Source organism: Aedes albopictus, chromosome 2 (assembly GCF_035046485.1).
Source record: "Aedes albopictus strain Foshan chromosome 2, AalbF5, whole genome shotgun sequence".
Classification (NCBI taxonomy): Eukaryota; Metazoa; Arthropoda; class Insecta; order Diptera; family Culicidae; genus Aedes; species Aedes albopictus.
Genome location: NC_085137.1, coordinates 182,832,238 through 182,850,038, shown reverse-complemented (window position 1 = coordinate 182,850,038; position 17,801 = coordinate 182,832,238). Strand labels below are relative to the sequence as shown.

Below are 17,801 nucleotides of genomic sequence, written 5' to 3'. Positions count from 1 at the left end.
GTTGAAAAAACTGATGAAAAGCTGTCCTTGAGAATTACTAAGAAAAATCCCTGAAGGAGCTTTGGATAAACTTTGAAACGATCTCCGAAAGAAAACTCGTGAAAAACTCTGAGTGCATACCGGGAAAACGTCAGGAAGAAACCCCGGGTGGTACTTTTGCAGCGACCACACGCACACCATCTGCAGAAATCCTGGAAGGAACGCAAGTCCTCTGCATTGAAGCTCGATTAAAAAGCCTGGATAAATCCCAAAAAAAAAAACTCCAGCGAACCACCTTGAATAATACTTAGAATAATTAAAAGAAAAACTTCTGGAGAAATTCGGGGAAGATTTCTGTAAAAACTGCGAACCAACTTACAGAAGGAATTGTGGTAGCAATCCAAGAATGAATCTCGGAAGAAACATAAAGATGAATCCTGGACGACATTAGAAATCCTCACGGTAATTTAGGAACGAATTCTGGATAGATTTCCAAGCAAATCCACAAACAAATCTCTGAAAGAAACCCAAATCCCTGAAAAGAATATTATATTCTGTATGATGATTTTCATCGGAATCCCAACATTGTTACTATACAGTAGCATCCTTTGGAGCCAGTTTGTAATTGTAAAATTTGTAATAGATTCTACTTTTATACCGAACGCTTTATTTATTTTATATTATTTTTGAAAGTTGTAGTGTAGTATGTTTTAAAAATTGCCGTTAACAAAAATGACCAAGAAATGCTACAAATATGAAAATGTCTTGCCCGAAACAAGCCAATATTATGTTCACCCCGTAGCTATTTGCATCCATAAGTCATCCAAAAAAATCCTAAAAATTGCTTTTACCTCTCCCCCTCACCACTAGTAGAAAAGGCATGAGGATCTAGGTCCTCTTCCCTAAAACGTACGGCCTCCGACTCCGTTTCTCGCCCCATAAGCTAATAACAGCTTGTGTACAACAAATCGACGACCAGAGGAGAGCATCACGCGGAATAGCAAAATACGTAATACCTACCGCGCACACAGCCTAGTGGCTAGTCAGCTGAATGGATATTTCAATTTTTGAGACTTGTTTGTTTGCCGCCTTTCTATACCTATCTAAACCTAAGATGATGACAACGTGAGGCTGAGGACACGCCTGTGCGGAGGTAGAACACGTCTTGATGCGCGTCTCGGGGAAAATTAACAAGACTTTCCCCTGGCGGCTGTCGTGGTGGTATTGGGAAAGCGTGGCCAATTTATCCCCTCAAAAAAAAAAAAAAAAGAGAAGAAAAAGAATTACCCCCGCAGATTAGGGCGATCAACAGGCGCGGCGGTTTGTTTTGTAGAGTAGGTACCTAGCCTAATCTAAATTTTATTTATACATTCATAGCGTTCTGCTTCCATCGAAGAACATCTTCGTCTATAGGACACAGCGGCATGCGTTTCTTCCACTGCAAATTGTTGAACAGCGGGTGTGGAATGGGGAAATGCGCGCGCGATGAGAGATGAAATTAAATTATGATGAGGTGGGCTGGTGGTCAGTTTGACCGGCTGTCGGCAAATGTGGGCGTCGGTCGTGCGGTGGAAATGGCGACGTTGTTTAGATTTAGAGAACAAAATAGTCTGTGGTGCTGCACTTGACAGTGAACTTCGTCATTTGGGGCTAGCAGCAGGAATGCGACGCACCATTGCTGCGGAAGGTGTTTAGGACGACGTGCTACCGAGTGGCGTAAAATTTCTGAAGAAAGCGAAAATTGGCAGGCATCCGCTGCTCGATGAGGGGCGAAATACACGGCTAAGGAATGCTGGATTTTGGGCAAGTTAACGGGTTTGCATTTGGTATTTTGGCAATAAATCGTTCTTCAGGCTTATTCTATGCATTACGCCTTTTGTAGCTTCTCTGCTCTTCTTGGCGTAACATCATCACTGGTACAAAGCCTGCTACTCAACGTAGTGGTCTATGAGCACTCCCACAATTCTTTACTTTGGCTTACTTTGCCAATGATCATTTTGTATGGTACACCGTGGTATGAGGTAGGCACGAAGATACTCAATAACCAAAGTAATCAAGGAATGTTTCAGGAGGAATTCCGGTAGAAATCTCTGAAAAGGTCCTTCAAATGTTCCCGGAAATTTTGAATGTAATCCCAAATGCAACTCTCGGAAAATACCGGGAGAAACTTCATCAGAGTCGCCCCCCTTCCGGTTGTCCTCTTCTTGTCGTTGTCTACCGATAAAGTCCTTTCTTTTTGGTTCCGTTATAGATATGGACAATTTGTCCCATCAATGTTTTTTAGTATAAGTTAGCAAATAATTTAGTTTAAGATCCCTACATCCCTCCTTCCTAATTTTATTTTATTTTTTTCAATCCTTAACCTCGAAACAGCCGCGAGTACTTCGGCTTCCCAAAACTAACATACATAGTATTAAGACAGTAATAAATTGTAAAATGTAAAACCAATGTAAAAACAAAAGATTTCGGCTCAGTTATGCCCATGTGGCGCCCGAGCCTTCCACATAAACGAATAAGTAAAAAAAACTCCATCAGAAGAACATCCAGGTTAAAATTAGCTCTGGGTGAAGTTTTAAACTTCTGTAAATATCCCGAAAAGACTTCTGAGTGGGGAGATTTGGGGGTCTGTGTCATTTGGCATAATGTCACTTGGCATAACGGACATTTGACGTAATGGACACTTGGCATAAGAAAAGTGCATTTTGATTATGCCAAATGCCCATTTCACCAAATGACCGTTATGCCAAATGTCCTGCTCTCGATTGTGGGAGTTCTTCTGCTAAAGATGCCTCGAAAAGCTCCACAGAGGAGCTTTGAAAGGAATCCTGAGAAACTATAAGAGAATTTTCAGGTTAAACTCCTGCACAAATCTCTGGAAAATCTCCAGGAAAAGTCCAAGGAAGAAAATTTTGGAAACATCCCGGGAGAAGCACGAATTCGGTGATTTGCAGTTCAAAAGGAATTTATCATAAAGTAGTTTCAAATGACACTCACTGCAGAAAGCTTCCGCAACAAATCGGCCAAGAAATTGTTGTGAGTTCTTTCTAGATATCTGAGACTTGTGTCTGGGACATCTACCAGAATTTCTCCAATGATTTATACAGAAGATTTCATGAGTTTTCTGCAGCAGCTACTACTAGCTCCGTCATTTGTACCAGAAGTTTTTCCGGTATCGCTCTCAGAGTTTCTCGCGGGATTCCTTCGGAGATCCTTCCAAAGTTCTATTTGTGGGTTTCCGGGATAGCGGCCAAACAGTTTCTCCTGATATGTTCTGTAGAAACTCTTACATGTTTTTTTTTGTTTTTCAGAGAATGTTATCCCCTAATAAATCCGGAAATTTCTTTCAAAAACTTTAAGGTTAAGCAATTACTTGCGAGAGTCTTCTCGGAATATCGTCAATTATTCTTCCGGAATGACTCGCGAGTTTATTACGTAATAAAGCACTAGAAAAACATATTAAAACATGACATATTGAAGTGGAGCACTACAAATGCGTAATAAAACAGGATTCCACAAAAGGGCATAAACAACACAGAACAAAAATTTCGCCCTGTTACCATAGTGGATAACAATTCCCGATGACAGGATAACGAGGTTTCATAATTGTTGTTGGTCCAACAGTTAGTCCTGTAATCGTGTTTTTTACAGCGTTAATTAGTTTCATAGCTTGAGTTTTGTCTAGAAACTTCTGGTCCTAAGGGGCAATTCTGAATCGGGTTTCAATACGAGACGTTTACATTCTGATGTCCCTGTTAGGGAACAAGGATTCTAATATCTTATGTAGCGTTGGGTAAATGCACTGCAGAATTTTACCATTGAAAAAAACCTAAAATCGAGGTAAAATGTACATAAAATTGAAGTTCATAAAATCGAGGGTCTGTATAGTCTAGGGTCCTATAAATCAAGGTATACCTGTATATCTCAGGTTTCTTGGGCAACCCCTTCCAGGAGTCTAAGTAAATCTTCCTCAGGATTCTGGAGAAATCCTTTTTATGGTCGAGAAATTCCCTTTCAGGGTTCTAGCACATCCTTCTCAGGATTCTAAGTCAGTCCATCTCTGGATTCCGAACATTTTTTTTGAGAATCCCTCTCAGGATTCTAGATAAATTTCCCTTAATAATGTGGAAGATCCCCTCTTAGGGCCCCTCCCAGAGTTGGAGCAATCTGATTCATGATTCTTTTCTGGGATAAGGTCTATCAGAATGATGATGTGATAATTTTCAGCATTTTGAAGGAATCTCTCACAGAATTTTAGAGGAACCCTCAGAATAAAGGTAGAGGCCCTTTAAAAACCCTGGAGGATTTTTTCGCAGCAGTGTTATAAAGGAGTACTTATCAGAATTATACGGAATTTCAGAATTTTGGGGTATTCCCTATCAGGAAATTCCATACCAAGGGTGAAATCCCTTTCAGGATTCTAAAAATGGATGATCTGGGTTGATTCTTCTAATGATTCTGGAAAACCCTCACTAAGGATCCCACTCAGAATTCTCCTCTCAGACTTCTTGGAGAACCATACTCAGCATTCTCAGAATTGCGGCGAAATTTTTCTTGGAATTCTGGGGGAATATTTCTTAGGATTCTGGGGGAATCCCACACAGGACTCTGCGTAAGATCCTTTCCATGATTCCCTGAAAATTCGGCTTTCTGGGGAAATTCCCGTCAGGATTCTGGTGAACTCTTTGGGATTCTGGGGCTATATTTTTCAAGATACTAGGGCACTTTCTTTTAGAATTATTGAAGAATCTCTCACGAGATTGTGGGCAGAATCCTCTAGAGAAATTTAGATTGTGGAGAATCCCTCGCCTAGATTATGTGATTCCTTTTAGGGTTCGGAAGAAATCCTTCTCAGCATTCTATGAGAATTCCAGTAGAATTCTGTTTTCTGTATTCTGGAACAGTTGCTTGCAAAAATCCTCTTTATGATTCTGGGAGAATCCTTCTTAGTAATCAGGATCTAGAGTAATTATTAAAAGTAATCTAGAGGAATTACTCTCAGAGTTCTCGGACAACTCCTTTCAGCAGTCCAGGGGAGTCCTTTCAAAGATTCTGGGGGAATGTCTTTCAGGAATCTGCGGTAATATTTCTGTTTTATGTGGGAATACCTCTTAGAATTCCAGAGAATCCTTCTCAGGATGCTGGGAAAGTCCATTCTAGAAGTTTTCGTAATCTCTTCCAGGGAGAATTCTTATCAAATTTTCGGAAAAATCCCGCTTAGGTTAATAAATATATTATTTCGCTCAAGAATCTGAAAGAACCCCACTTATGATCCCTCTCACGATTATAAGGGAATCACTCTTAGAATTCTGTGGAACACCTTTCAGGATTCTGCCAGAATTATTCTCAGCATTCTAAGAGATTCCACCCAGAATTTTAGGAGAATTCTGGGAGAATACTCAAAGGATTCTCGAGGAATCCTTCTCAGGGTTCTGGGGGAATCCTATCTTCCAGAACTATTTGAGAGTATATCTCAGGTGTCTGTGACAGTCCCGCCTGGTATTGTAAGGGAAACTTTCTCAGGAATCTGGAGTAATACTTCTTAGAGTTCTAAGCTACCATTTTCAGGATTCTTTTAAATTTCTTGGGGAATTAAGCCTAGAATTCCGAAAACCTTTTTTGTGAGAATTTCTCTCAGTATTCCACATGAATTTATTTCAATAATGTGGAAGAACCGCTCTTGGAATTCCTCTCAGGATTCTTGGAGAATTCATCTTAGGATTCTGGGATAACCCCTCTGAGGATTCTGAAACATTTTGGGAGAATCCCAAGGGAGAGCTTCTCTTAGGATTCTAAAAGAATCTATCACAGGATTCTGGGAGAATTCCTTCCGGGACTCTGAGACAATCCGTCTCATAGATATGGAGTAATCTCTCTCAGGATTCTAGAAAAATCCTCCATGGAATTCAGAGAGATTTCCTATCAAGATACAGGAAGAGTCTTGCTTTCTTTTCAAGGATTCTAAGATTCTGGTGTGATCATTTTCAGCATTCTTAAAAAAAGCTCTCATAATTTTAAAGGAACTTCTTTCAGAATTCTGAAGGAGTCTCTTTAAATATTCTGGGGGAGTTTCTCTCATATTTTTTGTAATATTTAATAATATCGAATCGATGTGAAAACATCAATTCAAAGTATTCGATCAAATCGATGAATCGATTCTGCTGATACAATTCGAATCGATTCACAAAAATCGATGTCTCAGCCAGATTTGCCCAATGCTAATCTGATGACTCGTAATGACCCGAAAGTAGGCCAAAATGAGAATGCTGAGATCTCATGTGCATATAAATGTGCATTAAACTTAGAGAAAATTTAAATTAAAAAAGTACATTTAACACATAATAAAACTTGCACTAAGTTCCCACCAAGACTTCTTTCGGTATTTCTCCAGGATTTTTTTTACAATAAAGAAAGGCAAAACCAGAAAGTATTCCGAAAAAAACCTTGAAAATCCCGGCATGTAGAAATACTACCTAGAAGAATCCAGGAAGAATACTGGTAGTAATCCCGAAAAAATCTCTAGGATTAATTTCAGAACGATCGCAGCAAGAATAATTCTTAGAAACAACTAGGGTGGCAAAGAAGGGTATTATCGGCATCAGAAGGGGTTTTTGTAGGTCGAATCACCTGAAACTTGGTCCTACAGTTCAGCTTGATTGGGAAAGATTTGAGGCCAATCTTGAGTTGAATAGGTTTCAAAAAAACCCCCATGACGAAGAGAACAAAACGGCCGGAAATACATAAGTTTCTCTATAAAAAAGGCTGGAAAAACCTCTTCGCTAATAACTTCAGCAGAAAGTTCAGATTAAATTTTGAAAAACTCTAAGAGTCATCTCGGAACACCGAAAGGAATCTTCTAAGAGAAGTTCCGGGAGAAGCTCCTAAAGATATCTCAGATAAAACTTCAAGGAAAACCCCGCGAGAGAAAAAATCTAGGAGAAACTCCAGTCTGTTGTTATCAACAGTCAGTCCACAGTAAAAAAAGACACAATTAATGTGTCCCGAACGTCAGATGAAAACATAAAATCCATAACAGCTCCTGGGGAAATCCTGAGTGGAACATCGGAAAGAATTGCGAACACAAGAAGAATCCCGGGAGAATTCTATACATATATCAAGAGAAATCTGAGAAGTATTCCGGCAGACACTCCTGTAGAAATACCGGGATAAATTTCGCGAAAATTTCTTACAGGAAGCATAGAACGCGAAGCACTCTGAAAGCAATACATATTGAAGAAATGTTGTAGAAACGTCCTTTAAGATCTCTGTAAAAATTTTAGGAGATATCGATAGGAATTCTGAAATCCTAGTAGGTAGAGGAATCAGTAGTTGTCTCGCTGGAATATTAAAAAAATGCACGTAGGAATCCAAAAGGACGTTCCTCTGGGAGGAACTTATCGACGAATACTAAGGGTTACCGGCGTCAGTCATTTAGGCGTGTTGAGAGCCTCTTGTGAGACATCTTGCAAGACATTCCAAGAGATACCATTGAAAGGAACCTTTTTTAGAAAGTATCCCTGATGGAATTTCTAGAAGTCCCGATAACGATGGACGTAATATTTGAATCTTCCCTAAAAATGACGTCCTATGTCCACGTCCAAAATTGATGTTTACATAGGTTTACATGCCTTGTCTTCGTGTATGCCGTGTTCTAGATTTAACTTGCTTTCCAAATTACCTATCATCCGAATGAATCTACAACTCCTTCACTGAACCACAAGCTCCAGCGAAAATCTTCTGCATTGCGCGGAAATGTTTTGACAGTTCTGCACTACACGCCAGCAGTGAAACCTCATGTTCGACAGCAGTCAATACTTAAAAAATACTATTCATACCTGCAATGTAGCAAATTCTGTGGACTTTAATTCTGTGTAGATACTAAAAGTAGTAAAAATCGTTTTTTAAATGCGTTTCTTAAATGTTTCTAACTATTGTATGAAATATCAACAACTAAGTGTCATAGAATACGAAGCTATTGTAAACTGTTGCTTTCTGTGTAAATTGTTCATTTTTGAATTTGTATATAGTATTGTATAGGCGAAGATATTCTAAGGCCAGGGAAATCAAGAAAATTTCCTATACGAAAAGATCTTACACTAACCGGGAATTGATCCCAGATACTTTCAACATGGTCTCGCTGAATATCCGCGCGTTTATTGCCTGTATGCGAAACAATACAGTAGACGAAGCTTTTCCCATTATCCTTTATTCACGAAAATTAGTGAGTACTGCTCATTTTACAAAAAGGTATTACCAGTTTGATTATTGCTCCACGACGGCGCCATCGGCGGAGAGAACAAACATTTTTCCTTTTACCAGCTTCCAAGTTCAATCTCAAATGCATAGAGGAGATGGTGGTTTCACTGCTCGTGCTCACCACCACAACACGCAGAAAGCAGAAGCTTGACGACGAAACAAACTTTCCGGTGGGTACGATTCAGCGAAACACCAGCTGCCTACGGTTAGGCGTTTCCGATTATTGTCGTCAACTCAGGCGGGATGTGATGAAAAGCGTTCTCAGATACGTGTGTTAAGTTGAGCAAATCTACACAAGTCAGGCCAAACATTTCAATAGGTCCTAACTGCATTTGAGAGCCTCTCTTTGTTCACTTTCTCTTTCAATTATTGCAAAGTAATGGTACACTTTTCGACTATTTTTGCAGTACAAATCAAAAGACGATTGTTTTGACCATCGTTTAATGCAAGGAGACAATCATAATACAAATAAACAGCTGAGATATTAACGAAAGAGAGGGAAACCAAAGAGAGCCTCTCTTCTGCAGATAGGACCTTTAGACATGTTTGGCCTGAAGTAGGTAAGATTTTAAGTGATGAGGTTTAGTTTTGCTTACGATGGAGGAGGTTCGTTTCCGCATGAAGTGAAATGAAAAGAAGCCGGAAATGAATGTATTAGGCGCGAAATTGTAGGAATTGCAATTGGATTGTTATATTGGAATAAGATGTAAAAGCGGAACATGTTCCTGGCAAGATAGAGGACGTCGTATGTTATTCAGAACTTAGACAAGGATTGAAAAAAAACGTATCATACTAGGTGACAATAACGACCTGTGACTAAAGGTTCATTGAAAATCAATGGAGCGTAAATAGAAAAACTGGCGTCAGTAGCAAGAGAATGTAAATAAGGATACCCATAAAACCGTCAACCTACAAAATGACAAAAAGGAACTTCCCTTTTATGACGGTCGTGTAACTTGAGAACCCTTTTTCATCCCACGGCTCCCATGGTGTTCTTGGTTCATCCCATCCCAACAAAGCTCGTTAGTCACCGAAAACAGCACACAAACGACTTACCCAACAACAATAACAAAACACAAAACATCTTCATTTTTTCCCCGAGAGGGTGTGGGGTGGGTGACCAACCATGATGGATTAGGATCAGCGAAATAGAAAAACTATTACTAAAAACCCCATGTGGCGGGGGCGCACTTACCTCTTCAGGAACTTTCTCGCACTCGCCGTTCACCTTCTCCTCGCCTTCCTTCTCCTTCTTGGCCGGTTTCTGTTTGTCCTTCTTGCTGAACGAGATACTTCGGAAGGACCATTTCTTTTTGACCTTTTTGGGTTTTTTATTGCTGTCCTCGGCTGCGGCCGTCTTGCTGTCGTTTAGGGTTTCATCGGCGCTGCCTCCGTTTTCCTGTGTCTTGTTGGCGGCATCGGAATCCGATTCGGCCGGCTGTTTCTCTGTGGTTGGGGAACTGACACTGGCGGTGGCGCTGGCATCACCGGCGCCATCTTTGTTGCTCTCTTTTTCTGTGCTGGCGTCTTTCTCGTTTTCGGCGGCATCCGATTCGACCTTTTTCTCCTGCGGGAATTGGCGTTGATCGGGGGGCACGCATATAGGTACAGGCGGCAAACACAGTGTGTGATTCAGTGTCGATTTCGAATGGATTTACATCATGGGTGTATGGGTTTAGTGTGGTGTCCCAATGAGTGTAAATTTGTTTGCGATAAAGGGGAAAGACAAAAAACAATTTTATTAGTGAAATGATTGTTGGATTTTGTTTGCTGGTTATTTGCGATTCAATCGTATTTCAGTTTATTTAGTATAGTGTAAATAATGATCAGATTATCGTTTCCTGATTGGAGATGGTATGATACAAAAGTTATTCCTGGCGAAACGAACGTGTCCGTTTCAAAGTGATTTAAACATTAATGAAATGAACGACAAAAAAGGGTAAACAAGTAATATAGACAATTGCACACGCCAAACGAATAAGCCAGTTTTCATGATTGAATGTACAGATCCTGCTTCTATTATAGTTGGCATCAAAACTGATATTCATTAAGTTATTCGAAAATCTTAAGTTATTATTAGGATTAGGTTATTATTCTTTATTTTTCTGATATGACTGGATTACCTTTTGTTGTGGTCTACCCCTTCTAGATATGTGACACGGGGGTGAATCTTCATCACGAAAAGAGCCGCTCGTTTGATTGCTGTACACTAGCGAAACTAGTAGTGGAAAGCAAGTTTTTTTGTACAGCGAGCATAGGGCGGGAGCGAGACACGCTTTGATGATTGTTTATTTCTCCAAGGAAATTCATTCCAATCTAGTTCTCCAAGTGAAAAATTTACGACTTCCACCTCGAAACTTCAAATTTGTTCGAAGATACACATCTGTTCTGTGTATGTGATCTATGACATTTTGATAGGTAACATCTTATTTTCCTTTCAAACTCGGGACGCAAAAATTATTTGCGCCTGAATATATACCACGCAGCAACACTGTCGACAAGCACGTAGAGCTACCCACCACATCATTGCATTTTCCAACTCTAGCTTTCACTGAGCTGAATCCAACACAAAGCCTAGCCGGTGGATGAGCTTGTGTGTCTAGTCAAGCTTAGCGTTGCAACCATCGCATCGCATCGCGACAACGAGCTACGCCTCTCCAACTACCCACCTAATCAGACACCGAGCGAGCCCGTGTTCGCGCTAATGCCCTCTCCGGCTCAGGCAGCGATGAATCATAAATAACGGTAGGTTTGATTATAAACACAAGAATTATTCGCAAATCCTATAAATATGAAATTTTATGCATCGTTTAATCCTCGCCAATCGCTCGCTACTGATCGCGACCGCGGAATAGCGCCACTACTATGGAGGTGTGCGGCGGCACGTGTTTCTGGCAACAAACAACAACGGGTAAAAGAATCGTAAATTGTGTAGTTTTGTAGGTACACACACAGAATATGACCGGACAACTTTCTAGTGCGCATTAGTGAAACGTATGGAGCAGGTCGCGATTAGCAAACTGGTGGATTGGACAAAGATTAGTAAGATTTTGTTTATGAATGTGAAAAGAACACGTTGTAACGCTTTGACGTCCATGTACAGACACACTTTTCAGGTGGACAAATTGAAACATAGTTTGCGAAAAGAAATCCGCTTGCTCTGGAGATAATCCTTGACTCCCTAGTCAATAGATGGACGATTTTTTACCCCTGAGCTACGAAACTGTTGAAAATATACATTTGTAAGGTTCTAGATCAGTCTCTAGCTAATCTAGATAGTGCTAATTTATCTAACAATCCCTTCTGGAATTCCTCGAGAAGTTCCTTCGATTTTTTTTTCAAAAATACTCTTAAAAAACCATACAGTAGCTCCATGGATAACTCCTTCCTGAAGTTTTTTCGGGAATCTCCTAGGATTGAAAATTACATAAGTTCTTCAGGAGATCTTAAGAAGTTCCCTCAGAATGTCCATCAAGAACTGTTTATGCAATTTCTCATAAAAATCGTATGAGATGTCATGGCTGAGCTCTTTCGGAATTTTCTTCGGCAATTACGTTTCTGGGATTCCTTAAAAATTCCTTTTGTATATTTTTCAGAAGTTTCTTTGGCAATTCCTCCAGCAGTTACCCAAAGAATTGCTCCATAAATTCTTTCGAAAATAATTACAGGAGTTTCTTGGAGAATTCCTCCAAGAATTCCATCAGGAATTTATTACGAGTTCCTTTGGAGATTCTTAAATTCAGATTTCTTCCAGGAGTTGCTCGGAGAATTCTTTAGGAAATTCCTGGAAAAACCCTAGGCAATTTGTTCAAGACTTTTTTTTTAAATTCCTTCATGAAATCAATCATTCAGAAAATTCTACAGAAATTCATCCGAAAGTGTCTACAAAAGATCCTCAGGAATTACTTCAGGAGTTACATCCAATAATTTCTGAAGGAGTTCCTCCGGAAATTCCTGTCGGAGTTTCTTTGATTTTTTTTCCAGGAATATTCTTGCAAATTCATCCAGAAGTTCTATGGAGAACTCCTCGAGAAGTTTTTTTTTTGGGATCCCATAGGATGGGAAATCAAATAATTCGGATAAGGACTGTTCAATTTATAAAACGGACAACTTGCTTGTGTGATATCTTTTTTTATTTTTCAATAAAATCATTATCAGTTTTTTGCATATCTTTCTATAGCTATTCTCAAATGTAGGAAAAATATAACGATAAGCAAAATGCTCTTTATTGTGTAACTGAAGCGGTTTTCGTTAAACATCAATAAAAACCCATTTCTCAAAATTCGACATAACTTTCCACATACTTAACATGCAAATTTTCATGAAGTTTTTAATGTACTGGAATCTTATACTATTCTACTAAAGGTAAAGCTCAATAGTTGGTCAGTAAAAATGCACCAAGCATTCTCCAGCTTGATATAGTGAGTTGCCTTGTTTTCATAGAAATTATTAGAAAATGTTCATTTGAGTCCTGTGTTGCAATAGCATCACGGATTCGGCCAAAAATTTGTCCAGAGTAGAAGAATATTGGTCTCTGAATGATACAGAAGAAAAATTTACTTTTAATTGCATTTTTCATCAAACATGTTATCCATAAAGATGGCCATATTAAAAAATTTCATACTTTTTGCTCCATTGATGCAGATTTTCGACTCTAGTGAATCTTGTTATTATTTATTTTCAACAAAGTTGGTCTTATGTTATTCTACACCTTATTTAATAATAATCGAATGCAAAATTTTTATTTCCAACATCATTAAAAATTTGCATTAGGTTGCATTGTTGTTTGGAAGAACCTTCAAAGAACGAATCTTTTTTGATTACTGTGCATGTAATGGTGCACAGTAACCAAACCAGCAAAGCTATTAAGAAGCAGTTTTCTGCATTTAAAACCACATTCTTCCCACTTTCGACTGGATGCATAAAAAAATTGATTATTCAATATTTTCATGTCCTTTTTGCTTTACAATTGAATTTTATTCAAAAAATCGAATCTCACTTAAGACTTCAATAAATTTTCCAATTGTGTTTAAATTTTGCCAGAATGTTTATTACTCATGCTGCTGCAGCATGGCACATACTTTTTTGGTATTAAAAACGATATACCATATGTGAACAGTAATTTTATATATATTTTCAATTTTCAGCAATCGAAAAATTCACCTCATTTAACACTTGGCCGATTTTCTATAAAACAAAACTATTTTTATTTGATTCAAAAAAGATTACTGTAATGAAAGATGATGCACTGAACAACGAAGCAAGGGTGGTTAAATTTGAACAACGCGTCTTCTTTTTATAGCCTTGTAAAGTTGTCCGTTTTATAAATTGAACAGTCCTTATTGTTACAAAAATAAAAGAAAATTAATTATTACAAAGTATCAACATATCACAATACATAGAACCTTATAAATGCACAAAAAAAAAACATCACAAATTTACACAACACAACACAGAATATATATGTGCCCTATTATCTAGATGGTTAACACCTTCCGATCACAGGATGACGAGGCTTCATTTGTTGGTTTGGGTCCAACAGTCATCATGGAATTGTATTTCAGTTGGCAGTTGTGACTGTTGGCCGTTTAGTTCACAGTCTTTGTTTCTGTGTTCATAGCTTGGTTTTGCCTAGGAAAACTAATCCTAATCGGGCCTCCCGTTTCGGGTTTCGACACTGGAGCTCAATAACTTGAAGTCCGTGACAGGGAAAGTTTTTTATCTCTAGTACTTGACCTCTGCCCGAAATGGCCTGAAAGTTGGCAATCAATATTGAATTGCATTTCATGGACCTCTATTCTGTCAGAACCCTATAAATGTGTATTAAAAGTCGGGGAATATTTACAAGTTAAAATAAAACCAAACACAAAGAACGCACGAATATAACATTTATAACATATTATAATTGTACCAAATATTTATACTCGCAACAATATTCCACCAGAAGATCTTACGCTGCTCCCTCAGGAAATCCTTCAAGAAATCATCATGCAGTTTGTCGAAAACATCCTATGAGATTTCTTACACGAGCTTCAGAAAATCCTTCCAAAAAATGTTCAGATGCTTCTTCCAAAACTACTCCCGAAGTTCTTTGGAAATTCTTTCGAAAATTCCAACAGATGTTCCTTTGGAGATTCCAATGGTTATCTAAAGAATCGCTCCATAAATTCCTTCGGAAATATTTACAATAACTTCTCCATGAGATCCATTAAGAAGTCATTCCATGTTCCTTCGGGAATTCTTAAATTTGAAACTCTTCCAGGAGTTCCTCTAGAAGATTCTCAAGAATTTCCTGGAGAAGACCTCAGGTTTTTTCAAGGGTTCTTTTGAAAAATCCGTCATGAAAGTATTCGGAAAATTCACCAGAAATTCCTTCGAAAGTGTGTACAAAAGTTCCTCGGGAATTAAGTCTACAATTGCTTCGGCAATTTCTGCACGAGTTTCAACGGTAATTCCTCTAGGAGATAATTCGGAAATGTTTCCAGGCGTATCTACGGATATTCCTCGATGCATTCGTTCAAAAGAATTTTCAGAAATATCAGCAGATAGTTCCTCCAAAAAATTGTTCAAGAGTTCGTTTGATGTATACTACATTTAGAAGTTCCTCCGAAAAATCCTTCAGGAATTCTTTCGACTTTCACTTAAAAATAATCCATCGAGAATAGGACAGATCGGTGAAGTACTAGATTTGTAGAAATGAGCTGAATTTTAGTATGGTGAGAAGGTCAATTCTCCTTTTCTGCAATGAAATGGTGCCAAAAGCGTGGGTATTATGATTCCTTGCCTAATTTGATGCTGTTTGAGCAAAACTTTAGGCAACAATGTTGTTGTTTTCTCCATTTCTTGCAACATAAACAACATAGTTATCCAAAGTTTTGCTCAAACAGCATCAAATTAGGCAAGGAATCATAATACCCACGCTTTTTGCACCATTTCATTGCAGAAACGGAGAATTGAACTTCTCACCATTTTAAAATTCAGCTCATTACTACAAATCTAGTACTGCACCGAACGTGCCCCATTCTTGCAGAAGAACCTTCAATTCCTCCAAATTCAGCATTTTTTCAGTTTTTTTTTGTATTCCTCTAGGAAGTCCTCGGATGTTCTGCAGGAAATCTTTTAGAAGGAAATTTGAAAATTCCTGCAAAATGTTTGCAAGAATTTCTCCGAATGTTTTTCCGGAAGCTCATTTGGAAAGCTCTTAAAGAGTTCCTTGGGCAATTTATCCAAACATTCATTCAAGAGTTAACGGAATTACTATAGGAATTCCTTCGACAGTTTCTCCAAAAATATCTAAAGGAACCTCGTCAAGAATTTATTTTAGAAAATGTTCTAGTTTTTCCAAATTTCTCTAGGAAATTCTCGCATTTTTTTCCTTCGGAAAATTATCCATGATTGGTTATCCTTTAGCAATTTATTCCGGAATTTCCATAGATTTTTTTGTGGATTTCCACCTGGAATTCTTATTAAAAATTCTCCAGAAGTAAATTCGGAAATTTCTTTTAGAGATCTAACGGAATTTGTGAATTCACTCGATAGTTCCTTCAAATATTTCTCCGGGAAATCTCGGAGAGTTGCAGAAAAAGATCTGATAAAATTTCACAGATTTACAATTCTAATAAATCCCTCAAGAACCCAAACGAATCCGTGAATTCCACTGAGGTATTTAAAAGAATTGTAAGAACATCTTCCGCAACTAGTGAATTTTGAAATCATAAACTTTTACATGAAAATTCGTCCAGAATTGCTAGAAATCCGTTCTTAGCCAGACGTTTTACATGAATTTCTGTAAGAATATCATCAATATAACCACACATTAAGTAAAGGAATATAACAGGAAACTTTATTTCTTATTCCTTGGCGTTTAGAGGACAGGATAAATTTACAGGCATTGTACTGAAAATTAGTTTATTTAGGTAAATTTAAGATCCAGAAGACAGAAATCGTTGGTGAACTTTTTTCTTCTAAGATGTATGGGAATGGCACAAATTTCCCAAATGGAGAACGTTCCTCTGAAGTAGATCTACTGGTACATGAAGACGTAAAACCTGAGTTTTTCAGGGCCGTTACAAAGTACAGATTTATAAACCGTAAAATCCGCGCCAAGCCATTCAAAACCTGCGACGAGGTCATAAAGTCAGCGCCAGTTCGAAATTTATGTTTTGATAAATTAAATTCGAAAAATTCTGGAGTATTTAATTTCAGAGACAATCAACTATTCGTGCTCATATTGATTTCCATGGCACTCCAGATAAAGAGTATTTCTATTGATACATTGACTTTCAACTCTTCTCTTCCCATGACTTGTTAGTCTTCTGAAAAGCACGTTCAGTTAACTTTTATTAAAACATTTTTTTTCCTCCCCTGTTGGGGAAATTAAGCCACTGCGTCCAATAAGCTGAACTTTTGTGGCATGAAGATTAAAACAATAGTAGTATATCTTCTAGAAAGAGTTTTGAAAAGGCTGCGTACTCCTAAACGATCATTCGGCAAACCTCCTAGATTTTTTAGAAATTTTTGAAGAAAGTTAAGAAATAATTTCTAAAATAAACCTTTGTTTGTCTCACTCATGAAATTTTCTAAAATGTCTTCAATCCGAGGACATCGGAAGCTTTAACGATGTCTTCAACAGGTCTGCAAAAAATCTTTCAGACTTCTACTAAGAAATGCTTCAGAAACTGCACCCGCAATTCTTTCAAGGAGTTCCTCGTTTAGAATACCTCCAATAAATCGAAAAATTTAATCTAACATGCGTTTTAAGCAAAGTTTAGCCATAATTTTCAGCAAAACTTTTGATTCGACAGGAATTATACAAAACAAAATCAGATATTTCGACAGGGATATCTTAAATTCTTTCATATTAAATCAAGCGAATCTTGGAAATTTTTTCATAAATTTCACTAGAAAGCTTCATCCAGCTAATTCTTAAAAAACGATAATCCCTAAAAATTACGGTAGATTTTTGTTTAATTATTATTTCATTTATAGAATTACAAACACCTCACGTTTGTCAGGTTACTAGAAATTCCTCAGGGAATTCCTTGAAAATGCTACCAATATTTTTCCGGCAATTTTTAGAAACTACAAGAATCTTGCAAGAACCCATCAAGCAGCAATTCATCTAGAAAAAGTTCCAAGAGTTTTATCTTTCTGCACTGAAATTTCTTTCAACAACTTCTTTCGCCATTCGCTAAGAAATTCATCAGGAAGTTTCACAAAACAAAACAACTTCTATTAATCCACCTGAAATAGTCTCAAGGACTTCCATATGGAAAATAGCGGTACTACATCTTCGAGATGCCTCAACGATTCCCAAAATCGAATGCTTCAAATATGAATTCAAAGACGAATAATAGCTTCACAAACATAAATTATTAAAAACATTAGGAATCATGACTAGTCGTGCCGATTATGATATTCACATCATTTCACTTCATCACATGTATTACCTTTCACCCTAACGTTCTCCTCTAGCTACCTTCTATAAACTAGGTTCTCTTTTGAGTCATCCACTACAAGTATCTCACTGACTTACCTACTCACAAGACCCTATCATATGCCTCGACGAG

The 17,801-nt window shown here is 37.9% G+C and overlaps 1 protein-coding gene across 9 annotated transcripts in view; it reads right to left on the bottom strand.

Moving 5' to 3' along the window:
- Positions 1-17,801, bottom strand: part of LOC109419572 (cell surface glycoprotein 1) — a 254,760-nt gene that overhangs the window by 76,816 nt on the left and 160,143 nt on the right. For 8 of the 9 annotated variants that reach the window (XM_062850821.1, XM_062850823.1, XM_062850822.1 and 5 more), the window contains exon 4: positions 9,428-9,799. The exons of the other annotated variant lie outside the window; for it this stretch is intronic. In XM_062850821.1, the coding sequence (XP_062706805.1) occupies positions 9,428-9,799 (372 nt within the window). The remainder of the gene's footprint in view (positions 1-9,427; positions 9,800-17,801) is intronic. 9 annotated transcript variants of the gene reach the window in all.